The 13,485-nt window shown below is 38.9% G+C and overlaps 1 protein-coding gene across 2 annotated transcripts; it reads left to right on the forward strand.

The window, feature by feature from the left end:
• The first annotated feature begins 805 nt into the window (after nt 1–805).
• Nucleotides 806–12,913, forward strand: LOC311288952 (uncharacterized protein). 2 transcript variants are annotated; one of them, XM_084406663.1, is made up of 3 exons: nt 806–998; nt 1,720–1,871; nt 11,191–12,913. In XM_084406663.1, exons 2-3 carry the CDS (start codon nt 1,787–1,789, stop codon nt 12,144–12,146), a joined length of 1,041 nt encoding a protein of 346 aa, XP_084262789.1. In that variant the 5' UTR covers nt 806–998; nt 1,720–1,786; the 3' UTR covers nt 12,147–12,913. The 2 variants fall into 2 exon arrangements, with proteins under 2 accessions (XP_084262789.1, XP_084262790.1); XM_084406664.1 differs by having other exon boundaries at nt 985–1,070.
• The last annotated feature ends 572 nt before the right edge of the window (nt 12,914–13,485 follow it).

Genomic DNA, 13,485 nt, shown 5'->3' on the forward strand with positions numbered 1-13,485 from the left:
AATGGTATCTCCCAAGGGAGAGGATATACTCTTTTTTTCATAACTAGTAATTTCCTACTATTAAATTAAAAAAAAAAACTGAGGTTTTAATTATTGGACCAAATACCTGTGCACACTTTAACTATTTAAATGTAAGTTTTCCATTCAGACAGTCAATTAGCAACCATCGCACACCTACAGGTGATAGGTGCAAACATCGCACCTTTAGCAAACATTAGCAAACATCGCACACCTACAATAAACACCATCGCACACCTACAGGTGATAGGTGCGCGTAAAAAACAAAACACACGCAAGTAGGTTAAAAAATCTACAAAATACAAGGGACTCCCGCACACTATCAGTACTTGCAAATGAGTATCACAATCCGACCTTAATCAGGCATACAACTATTCAAACTCAATCCCATTTAAAATAATCATGACCAATCAACGTAAAGATCCATTTGTAACCAATTAAGCTCAATGACTGAATACATAACACCACATCATCATAAACAGGTACTAAATATAATTGTGAATAATATCAGAGTTAGTTAATGCACTTTAACAAAACAAAGTTGAAATTTTAATTTATTTATTTCACATATTCTGCAGAGAAACTGAGATGGAATAAGATGATAAGGATCAGTTTTAGTTTTAACTAACATAGTTTTTTAACAACATAACATATTCTTAATGATTTTTAAATACTCAACTTCTTTCCAATCCTTTGTAATACGAAGATCAAGATACTTGACTTTATTCATGATTGAGAATATCACAAATGCTCTATAGTTGGTATGATTATATTTAGATATAAGCCAGAAGAAAAAAATATCAGTGGTATTGATAGCTTTGGGAATCTGCGACTGATCCTTTGAATTAATCCTTTATTTTTTCATTTGAATGTGTTTTCTGTATGTGATTTTCGTGTGAGGAGGACTTTTATTATGGTGTGGCGACATGATGTCATAAGGCTGCTCCGCGCTCCTGCGTCTGTGATTCGGCTGAAAAAAGGTTTGTGTTAAAAATCAGTTCAACCCGTTCAGACATATAGAGAACTGTGAAATAAGTGAATTACGAATGAAGGTAACATTAGTAATGTATTATATCTAATAACATTAATGAACGTTCTTTTTTTGGGAGTAAAGCACATCCACACATGAGTAACAGAAAAAGTGCGTCTCATTTCGCTCCCTGCATGTAAATCAGTTCATCATTAACACGCTGTTTGGTCGCTGTCAAGAAATTATATAGAAACTGGCTTTTTGAAACCAATTCAGATTCAATTGAGTCAAATGCTTCTCAAAATGATTGACAGTTTGTGAGTGCTCGAATCACAGCACGCTGACGTCAGCTGCGTTACAACAGTGTAAATGCAACAAGAACAACAACACAAATGTGTGTAATGACAACTTCTACAAATCAACTGCCGATGTTTTCAAGACTGTGTAACTGTAAATGTATTAAATGTTGTATACAAATCAATACAAACCACATGTTAATCATAAATGTCTAAATATTGATTATTATTGTTTAATAATCTGTGTTCTTTTATTAATTTGTAGTGCTATTTTTTTTTATTTTTTGGCATTATGTCATTTAAGGCCATACCCTCTGACTGTCCCTTTTACCAGTACACTGACTACTGAACTAGGGAGCTTATTGAGATGCACCCAAAGATTTTGCTTGGATTTATTTTTCTTTCTGTTAATTATTCTCATCTTGAACATGACAGAGTGTCAAAACAAACAGAAAAACTCCTGGTGAAGCGACTAAGATCCATGTGACACACTGTTATAAAGATGGCGTTTATTAAAGAAGAGAGTGAAGACATGGAGATTGAAGAAACATTCAGAGTGAAACAAGAAGTTACTGAGGAACAAACAGGTTGGTTTCATTCTTTTCATTTAAGTCATTCTACATAATGTACCTCTTTATCTCCATTCATAGATGCAACTTGTCACAAATTAAATTAGCAAAAACAACAAAGAAAAAGCCAAAACAAAACAGTTATTTTGGTAACATCAAGCCATCAACATTAACCCAATAACTAGGCTACTTCTGAATTAAAAACATTGAAAATCGTTCATTTCTATGACTAAATTATGCAACAGTTTCTAAAAAAATACATTTATGTTGCAAAAAATACAAACCCTGAAATGTGAGTGATCAGTGTGGTCTTAAGCACTGTTGTTGTCTATATATCTGTGTATATATATATATAAATACATTTGTCATCCTCAAAATCACTATCAAATCAGGGTCTTGTAAACTTTTTTTCCTGGCATACTGATTGAAACACTTTTACTCCTCAAAATAATAGTGTTTAATAGGAAATAATACTAAATTTTAGTCACCCAAAATTTATGTCGATAACGATGATAAGCTCTGGCCATTTTTACTCAATATGGATTAATCTAACAGCCAATCACACAGCAGAAATAAATGTGACAACAGCCAGTCAGCGTACAGCTTTTAGCTTGCTCGACAATGTACATGCCCATTTCCTACTGCAAAGAAAGCTCAACCCGAGGAAGAAAACTGTGGAAGTGGCGACGAAAGTAAAAGTGAAACTGACCTCGAGTTATCATCAAAAGATGACTAAATTCTCGATTAAAAAAAGCACAAATTCAGTTATATACTCATTTGAACCGCACACACGGACCGTTTATCCGCTCGGTTCAAAGCTCAAATGGCAGCGCGAGCTTACAAGAGCAGATGTGTTTACTCGATGATTGTTCTTGATCATGCAAGCACTAAACAGCGTTGTGAGATCCAGAGAAGTGCTTCAATTCATACTTTGCACGTGACGTCACAAGTACTGGCTGGCGGGCAAGAACGTTGTTCTCTGGCAACGAAACCCAGTAAACTAATCAAGGATCTTGCCAGGACGTCGCCAGTTTTACTATACAAAAGTTGGTGTTTTGAGGTGTAAACGACATGCCAGATAGTTGTTGTGCGATTGGTTGCACTAACCGCAGATGAGATAAGCAACCTTCACAGTATACACGTCTGTGCAGTGATCACTCCATCACTCCATCAATGGGTGTATGATCATGTAATTAATCGTGTCTTTAAGTTACCCTGTAGTTTCGTCAATCAACGCCACCAGCTGGTTCGGCGAGTCAGCTGTTTGTGTTATGAGTCTAAGCTAGGCTAACTGTACGTTAACACCGCGGCCGGTGAGAGCGGCAAAATTCATTGAAAATGAATGACTTCCGGGCACTTTGACGCTCTCGCCGGTGGCGGTGTGAACGCACAGTAGCAGCTGTCGTATTTTGCTAACAACAACAAAAGTGTGTGATAGGTTGTTTTGAGGTTTGTGATATCTATGGTTTTCAATGAGAACCAGAGATTACCCAACAGTAGAGCTAGATTATTTACGGAGGAATTATTACTGCTCGATTATCTTAAAAAACCTTGTCTGCTTTACACAATTTAGCTACCTTGGAGTTAATCCTAGTCCATAGTTATGCAGCTAGCTCGCTAACAGACTTGATAGCTACTAGAAAGACCTGGAACTACAGGACTCTACGTTGAAAATTCCCGTTTGTTGCCCGCCAGGTATCCATGGTAATCACGTGACTGCAAAGTATGAATTCAGCAAAAACACAAATGTCTGTGATTTAAACTAGTTTAAAGCCAGGTGAAACAGCGCTGACAAACAAGAGAAACACTGTATGCAAGATACAGTCATAAGCTTTTCAAGGCTAGTGTAGGAACACTTATGAAGGTTATATGATGTCATAAAGAATCGCATGCGCAGAGTAAGATTTGTGAAAGTGTATATAAGATTGCAAGCGTAAATTTAAATTTGCATGCGCAAAAGAATATTTGTAAAGGTGTAAATCGCCTTTCAGGTGTAAGAATTTTTTTTGCAGCATTTTACTGTTAATCGTAAGTGTAATTCTTGTATTGTAAAACTGCAGCTTCATGCTAACGCAAAATAAATAGGATCTGTATTCTTCTGACTTCCATTTGTTCACGTTTTTTTCGCACAAATACGGCCAAAAGCACTGCAGGCCTGTGAACAGCAATTTGCAACCGAAAACAACAGAGTCAGGAACTGCAAAACAGATTAATTGCGTAAAATCAAACTTTGTGTAAAAAATAAGCTGTTGCAAATGTCTAAATGGCTTGTTGTGTGCATGGGGCAAAAAAGTTCCCGAAAAAACCCGATTTGTACAGTTGCGTCTTTTACTTTTACAGTTTTGGCACGATTCTCTCACTCATTGAGTTTTGCAAGCGCGAAGAAGAGGGCGGGTCCACCTTCTTCATGTAGCCAATCAAATGAGCTTCTCGCTGACTCTCAATTTACTCTTATCTGATTGGTTCAATAAACACGCCAGCATCTTTATTCTTCATTTGGTTCTGAAAGTTCTCGTTGCCGAAATGGTACTTTTACGTACATACGTGTTAAATAAATAATAATAAACAAATAAATCATGATTGCTTAATAAGCTGTGCACCATTAGGCTGATTAAGGCTGACTGACATTCATACTGAATTTCAAGCTGGTGTTAACGTTATTGGATTTAAATTTTATATATTATATAATCTGTTACACCACTGAGCAGATGTTAAACTTTACAATCAAAACATTTAGGCCTTGTTTAATCGTATGTTAGTATTTATTATGCTTGTTTAATTTTTGCTCTTTTCTTTCCATTTAATTATGTAACAATCTGATACTTGTACTGTGCTTGAGATGCTTTTAATAAAAAAAAAAAAAAAAAGAACATTTAGGCCTAATACCCATTCTTTAAGTAATAATACCATTCTGATGCAGTGTTTTTCACATCATGTCTCTGTTCATGGTATTTAACACTCAATTATATATTTTGAAATATTGTCTTGTCTCGCACTGTCAATATCGATTCTGATTTGTGATTACTTTCGTTTGACTGATCAAGCTATTATATGTAGCTGGTATGAATAACAAAATGCTTTCTCTGTGTCCAGATTTGACTGTAATGAAAAACTGATACTAAATCAACATAAACTCAACTTTGACAAAAAGTAACTGATTATGTCTGAATAAAAACCACAGCATCTTGATATGTTTATATATAGGGCTATACAGCCATCTAGTGGTTACACGATGGCATTGCAGGTGATAAATCGTGCATCATTTAGAGATGCTCTTAAAATACATGTTAAAAGGGAAAAATATTATTGTAACACAATTTAGTAAAATAATAATAATAATTCTGGAATCCTCCCGATCAGTAGACAGGTGAAATTATGCATGCAGTAGTAGATACTAGGCCTACATTCAGCAGCATCAAGATTACAAATTGATATGGCCTGATGAGCAGGATACATGCACTAAATACACAGAAATCTTTAACACATCAGCTCGAAATTCAGTATGGACTCATATAGGCAGCCTAATGGTGCACAGCCTATTAAGCAATCATGATTTATTTGTTTATTTATTTAGCATGTAGGCCTATATGTGTAAGTACCATTTCATAAACGAGACCGATGCTGAGCCAAATGAAGATAAAGATGTGTTCTGGTGACTGGCGTGTTTATTGAACCAATCAGGGCCCGGTTTCCCGATAACGCTCACTCTTAGCCTGCTAAGAAGACTCGAAAGATATATCTTACCAAATTTGTTTATTTTCCTAAGTGTGTTCCCCGAACTATACCTTAGGAAGCCGCTTAAGATATACCTTCTTACGGCCCATTCACACCGGACGCCGAAGCGGCGCGGAACGGAGGCCGCTTCCTTTCGGCGCCCATGTTAACCTATGGTGTCGTTCACACCAGACGCGGTGCGCCGCGGCTCGTCGCGGCCGGCCCGCGCCGTGAAGCGCCAGTTTCGGCGTCTGGTCTATTTTTTTCGCGAGCCGCGAGTGATCCGCGTCCATTCTGGCAGGAAGTCACACCAAGAAACACGAGACATCCGGTCAATTGTCAAAATATAAGCAATTTTCAAATTAAAATACCGCGAGTATTCACAAAAAGTATTAATACAAGAAGTGTACAAACTTCTTGGTTACAGAAACATGATGTATTCATTTTATGAGGTTACTTACTTACCCATGATGTAAAAAAATAGCTCTGAATAAACAACAACTGAGCAGAAGCATGTAGACCGCCGCGGAGAATACGCGTCTAGTGTGAACAGGCAGGCGCCGGACCGCGCGTGATTTTCCGTTCCGCGTCGCTTCGGCGTCCTGTGTGAACCAGGGGTTACGTGGGACGTTACCCGGCGCTGTCCGTGCCAATGGTGCTGAATTGTTTGAAATCGATTGCTCGAGAATCAATTATTCTCTCGTGCAGGGGCTGTTTATGTGAAAAAGCGGTCATCTTTATAAAAGAAGCACTTCAGAAATAGTTGAAATTTCAATTTATTATGATTATTGGATATTATAAAAAAATAATTCAAACTATAATAGCCTATAATAGCCTAGCCTACATATTTTAAAATTGTAACATATAGCCTATTGCTGCCACAATAACCTTTTCAAAAAGTTACGTGCCGCCTTTTCTTTCCCATGTTTGTTCGCTGAGGTGGAGCTGCGATGAAATATTGTTCTTGTAAATACTTTCCAGCATTTCAGTAATAAAAGTGTACATCATGTACGGTGCTCGGCAGTGATCAAAAAGGATTTAAACCGTGAATTTTGAATCTCTTGTAAACTCGGAGATGTGGATTCAGACGGCAATTAAATTATCACACGACCTGTTTGTCAAAAAACAGAAGGTACTAATTTGGCCAGGGATTTTTACGCGGATTGGGTGAGAAAAACACTGATATTATGGATTCGGACGGCACTAAAATCACCGACTTACCCCTGTAAATGTTTAAAATACCGGACGAGCCCATGAGAAACAATATTAGCGTCCGAATAGGACTTAACTGACAGTAGCCTATGCTTTCACTGGCCTTTAAAAGAGCGTTTTAATTCAATTAATAATATTGTAAAATAATATAATTAAAAATTTAACAACAATCAGTGTAATGACAATTTTATTCTTTGCATGAAAACACTTGAATTAGCCTAATTTAATACTGTCTGGGTGTATTAAAACTTCAGAATTATATTCATTTAGACCTGCAACAACGCTAAGAGAGAGCTACGAATGGTCCAGACCAACCTTACGAAAGTGTGACTTACAAAAGATATACTTAGCGTACGAACGTTTCGAGAACCGTCCCATAAGGTTAAGAGAGAGGTTAAGGAATAGGTTAAGAACTACTTAGAGATAAGAACGCTTTGGGAAACCGGGCCCAGATAAGAGTAAATCGAGAGCTAGCGAGAAGCTCATTTGATTGGCTACTTGAAGAAGGTGGACCCGCCCTCCTCTTCGCGCTTGCAAAACTCAATGAGTGAGAGAATCGTGCCAAAACTGTAAGCGCAAGTAAAAGTAAGACGCAACTGTACAAATCGGGTTATTTCGGGAAGTTTTTTGCCTGATGCACACAACAAGCCAACAAGACTCTGTTGTTTTCGGTTGCAAATTGCTGTTCACAGGCCTGCAGTGCTTTTGGCCGTATTTGTGCGAATTAAAACGTGCCAAAAGTGTAAGCGTGTAAAAATGGAAGTCAGAGGAATACAGATCCTATTTATTTTGCGTTAGCACGAAGCTGCAGTTTCACAATACAAGCATTACACTTACGATTAATAGTAAAATGCTGCAAATATTTTTTTCTTACACTTGAAAGGCGATTTACTATGAAAGCTTGTTTCCGCCACAGAATAAAACATTTTAAAAGATAATTGCGACTTTTTATCTCACAACTGCGAGATATAAAGTCAGAATTGCGTGTTATAAAGTCAGAATTGCATGAAATAAAGTCGCAATTGCGTCTTATAAAGTCAGAATTCTGACAGTAATTTGTAGCTAGTTTGAACTACAGAACTTAAAGATTTCCCTCTTTTCTTTTTCCCTGTTTTCGCGCAGGCGCAATGAGGGGAAAAAACACTGAGTTTAGGGCAATCGGTTCGTAGCTCTGCTTCAACTGTGCGATATAGTCACGAGGAGCGACCAAAAGGAATGCTTACTTTGACCCGGGAGAACGGATCAGAGATGTCGCCTCAACCCAGAATTGCCAGATTTGTGCCAGTTATATATCAATGATTTTGAATATTTGTTGCAACTTACAAATGCAATTCTTTACAGTTTATTTGAGTAACAACATCATTCCACCTGCAAGGAACAGAGAACGAAAATGTTCTGGAGAGTGATTTTGTGCCTCTGTGATGGTACCAAGAGCCATCGCTCATTTACAGATTGCATGCTTCTGGTAGGGATGTAGACCCGTAGGAGTGAATGGAAGTAGGAGCGTGCTGAGCCTGTATTAGATCTGTAAGCAAGCGTCAATGCCTTGAACTTGAAACGTGCAGCAAGTAGTAGCCATGCAGAGAGAAAAAGAGAGCTGTGATGTGGGCTCTTTTGGGCTCGTTGAAGACAAAAATTGAGGTTTGATTGCACATGATGGAAGTCCAACCAGAAGAGCATTGCAGTAATCAAGCCTAGAAATGACCAGGGCCTGGACAAGAAGTTGTGTTGCATGCTCAGTTAGGAAAGGCCTGATCTTCCTGATGTTGTGCAGTGCAAACCTGCATGACCGAGCAGTTTTTGAAGGTCAGCTGGTCCTCAAAGATTACTCCAAGATTTCTGACTGACCTTGATTATGGTGATTGATGATGAATCTAGCTGGATAGTGAAGTCGTGCTGTAGAGAGGGATAGGCAGGGAGGACGGGAAGCTCAGTCTTTGCCAGGTTGAGCTGCAGGTGATGTTCCTTCATTCATGCTGAGATGTCTGCCAGACAGCTTGAGATTTGTGCAGCTACTGTGGGATCATCTGGTTGAAATGAAAGGTAGAGGTAGAGCTTTGTGTCATCAGCATAGCAATGGTAGGAGAAACCATGTGCCTGTATGATGGGTCCCAGTGATGTAGTGTAAATGGAGAAGAGGAGGGGAATTGAGACCCCTGGATCCAAGGCTATCCCGGATCCTGAAATCCAAGAACTGAACCCTGGGGAACCCCTGTGATCAGTTGATGAGCTTTGGATACCTCCTTCCATGTGGAAGTCAATGGGGTCCATCAACTGTTTGGTTTCCGACATTCTTCAAAATATCTTCTTTTGTGTCTTGCAGATATATAAATTCATGGAATTTGCAGGAATAAATTCATACAGGTTTGAAACAACTTGAGGGTGAGCAAATGATGACAGAAGTTTTATTTTGAAGTGAACTGTTCATTTAACACAATTATAATAAATAAAGTAATGAATAAAAAGAAAGAAAGAAATGGGTCATAAACAAAGTAGCAATATACATTTCAAATAATTATAGTTAATAAAGTAAACAAATAAACAAACAATCCTACACCCCCGTAGCTAATTTGCAGCATGGATTGATACAGCAGAACAAAAGTAACTGATCCCAGCCTGTCTTTTATTGGAACGGACCTCCACTGAAACGGACTGCGCCAAACCTCCACTTTTCTCACATAGGTAACTTAAACTCAAAATATTTTTTTTTTAACAAAATATACCATTAATAACTTTAAAAAAAGTGTGCACCCAAACTAGTCACTTGTGGTATGAAATGAATACAAATTGGAAATAAAACTGAAAACGAACCAAATCTGTGTCTGTCATCATTATGAAATCTATAGCATGTACTGCAACAAACATTTAACCATGAAATGCTAAAAGATAACCAGAATAATGTGTAAACAAACAAAAGAGAAGGATGTATGTATGTGGGTGTTGTTTAGTTACCGTCTTACTGTGTGGCTCCATCGCCGGCCATCACAGGATGGGATCTAGAGAGCATGTGGTAGGATGACTGGAGAGAAGAAGTTTAGATACATCTGCCTTAGTGAGGGGAGAGAAGGAGAGAAGATTTCTGGCTGTGGATGCTTGATCTGAGTTTCTGTGCGTCTGGAGCTGAGAACTGACTGCTGTGGTAGTTTTGTCAGTTGAAGAAACTAGCAAAATGATCAGCAGTTAAAGGGGTGGTGGAGGGGGACAGAGGAGACAGTAGGATGTTTTGAGAAGTTTGCGTGTGTTTGAAACATTAGCCGCGTTTCCATTACCGTTTAAATTGTGCAAACTGAAATTGAAAATTGAAAATGCACCCAATGGAAAACCGTCAATTGCACAAAAACTCCCATTTATCGCAAAAAAGGTTTTACGCTCACATGAGGTGGTTTTTCTGGCAATTCGGAAAAAAGGAAAACATTTTTGCCATTTACAGGTCAGTTTACGTAGATGGCGCGGTATGTTTTGGACAGAAGACAGAGTTCTTTATTAAATTCATAAAAGACAAAAGAATTACAGGAATACTGGATTCTAAACCTCAAAGACATGCCACAATCAAGAGCTTGAAGCAGATAGGAAGGAGAAACACCTCATATGTGCCGCTCACAAGTATAAGGGGGTTTCCTCACCATTAATGCTTGGATAACACGCCTACGTCTCCTTCAATTAGAAATAATGACTAGTGCGGTGGCTGGGATATAAACCATGATTTTTGGAATGACTGATCGCGAGAGGAAAAAAAACGTTTTAGTCGCATAACATCGGTTAATGGAAATGCTGTCATTTCGCAATATTTTTTTATCGACATTTAGAAAAAAAATCCCAAAAGTTTTGCACAAATCTGTAATGGAAACGCGCCTACTGTTGATCTTGTTTTGGAAATATGAAGATTTTGCAGCATGAAGACTTCAACTGAAAAGGATGGGAGCAGAGACTGATACATACTCAGGTCAGATGGGTCTTTTGGTTAGCGCTATTTTCGCTCTGCTGCCATGAGTTTGGTCCGGTGTTCACGCAGAACATCAGATAACCAGGGGAAAGAGGGAGTAGTACACACTGGCCTGGAAGAGAGAGGACAGATGTTGTTTTGACAAGAAGTTAAAGTGGAACATAAAGTGTCCGTTGTGGTATTCACATCCAGAGATGAGAATTGTGTGGGTGAAGGAAGAGAGGCTGACAACAGAGGAAAGATGGGAGGGAGAAACTGAGCGCAGTATTTGGGATGTGTCCTAAAGAAAGCAAAGAATTAACAATATTGACAAGAGATTCTGAGAATACAGGTAACACCTTTGTCAGTTGTTTAGTGGGTTTAGGATTCAGCGTAGATGTTGGATTTGATGTTTTACATGTCTAAAGGTTTTCATGTCTTTGTGCCATTAAACTGGTGTTAACTTGTTTTTGTTTCTTTTCACCCTAGACCTGATGGTGCTAAAAGAGGAGAGTCAAGAACTGAATGCAAACAGTATGAGAAAGAAAGATCAGTATGAAAAATGCCATGATTTCATGACTGAAGAGAAATCTTTTACGTACTCACTGACTCATAAAACAGAAACTAGAAACCTCCAGATGAGAGTTCACACTGGAGAGAGCCCTTTGACCTGCCAACAGTTTGGAAAGAGTTTCAGTCTAAAAGAAAGCCTTAAAGTCCATTTGGAAATCCACACTGGAGAGAAACAGTTCATATGCCCTCAGTGTGGAAAGAGATTTACACAGAAAAAAACCCTTATTGTCCACATGAGAACTCACACTGGAGAGAAGCCATTCACCTGCAAACTGTGTGGGAAGTGTTTCACAGTAAAAGGAACTCTTAAGACTCACATGAGAATTCACACTGGAGAGAAGCCGTTCGTTTGTGAGCAGTGTGGAAAGAGTTTCAGATATAAAGAAAGCCTTAATCATCACATGAGGATTCATTCAGGAGAGAACTGTTTTGTATGTCATCAGTGTGAAAGGAGTTTCATAGACAGGAATCATCTTAATGATCATGCAAAAATTCACATTGCAGAGAAGCATTACATGTGTCATCACTGTGGAAAGAGTTTCAAACACAGAAAAACCCTTGAGAATCACATGATAATTTACAATCGAGAGAAGCATCAAATATGTCATCACTGTGGAAAGAGTTTCGAACACAGAGCCCACCTTGAGAATCACATGAGAATTCACACTGGAGAGAAGCCTTTCACCTGCCCTCAGTGTGGAAAGAGCTGCACGACGAAAGGAAATCTTAAGATTCACATGAGAGTTCACACTGGAGAGAAGCCTTACAAGTGTCTTCAGTGTGAGAAAAGTTTCACATATCACACAGACCTGAAACGGCATTTGCAAACTCATTCTGAAAAGAAATTGCCGTCCTCTAGCCTAGAAATCTAGACGCACCCTAGCGACAGCAAACTTTATTTTGCAGCCAGTGTCGTCTAGCAACTCTCCGTTGGCTTGCGAGCTGGAAAAACCAAACTCTAGTCAGGCCAATCACATTGTGTATAGAGTCGCCGGGCGGGCTTAACATAATGACGGCAGAGTTGTGACGGTTCCGCGTGAATTGCCTGCTACTTGAAAACAAAGAAGAGCTGCTGCTGCTGGCGAACAGCGGTCTTTCGAATCGGCTTTGGCCGCGACTCTGGAAGACTTGGAGTTAAGCTTTTCTTTGAGAAAAGAACAAAGAACGGCACTGAAGTCATTCTTAAAAAAGGAAGATGTGTTCGGAGTTTTGCCAACCGGATACGGCAAAAGTTTAATCTATCAACTAGCTCCGCTGGTGGGAAAATGCTCTGTTTGGTAGTAGCGCTATCCTAATGCATGCAGAGGGAATTTGAAAGACAACCGTTTATCTCACCCCTCGGATTGAGCCCTGCCAATGGTGTGTTCCCAGACCCAACATCTTGATGTGGGTCTGGCTTGTCAGGCTAGCCGTCTTGCTCAGTGTGACTAGGTTTGGAAAAATGAGCAATTTCAACAATCATCTGCGCATTCACTCTGCAGAAAAACAATTCAGTTGTGATCAGTCTAATATAAACATCACACTTGCACATACATATGAAAAGTCTTGTAAATGTGAGACCCTGTTTGTGTTCTTTGTTAAAGAGTATGGCAATAGAAAGTGTGAATCTATTTAAAATAAAGGCTACTTTAACTCTGCAGCTGAATGTGGGTTTCATCTGGTTGTCCGCCTTCATGACAACTTATTGTATTACTACTATTATTTATATCCTTCACCTCTTTATTATTCTTCCCTTTGAGCCCTGTTTATTTTTGCATTTTTATTCCAGTGGCCACACCTGACCATCTTCTTTGCTATAGTTTCAAATATTAAGCGGTTTAGGTAGACAGCCTTTAATTTAGACCAGTGGTGGGGAACGTTGGTCCTGGAGGGCCTTTAGTTCCAACCCTAATCAAACACACCTGAACAAGCTAATCAATGTCTTCAGGATCACTAGGCCACATCCACACGAAGCCAGAGCTTTCTCAATCCAATGTTTTTTTTCCTCAATCTAAAAAAAAGAACCTTTTTCCCTCGTTCTCGTCATCTCAAGAAATATCTGCGTACACACAAAACCACTGAAACCGAATCAAAACGATGTAGTATACATGCTTTTATACCAGTATGTGGCACTGTAATTCTGCTACAGAGATGCACTAAAAACGGAGAAGAAGACTTGGAGCATGCGCATAAACCTTGCGCGCTGTATTCAATAATAGTAGGCTCAGTAGC

The sequence above is a fragment of the Rutilus rutilus genome, assembly GCF_951802725.1.
Source record: "Rutilus rutilus genome assembly, chromosome: 4".
NCBI lineage: Eukaryota > Metazoa > Chordata > Actinopteri > Cypriniformes > Leuciscidae > Rutilus > Rutilus rutilus.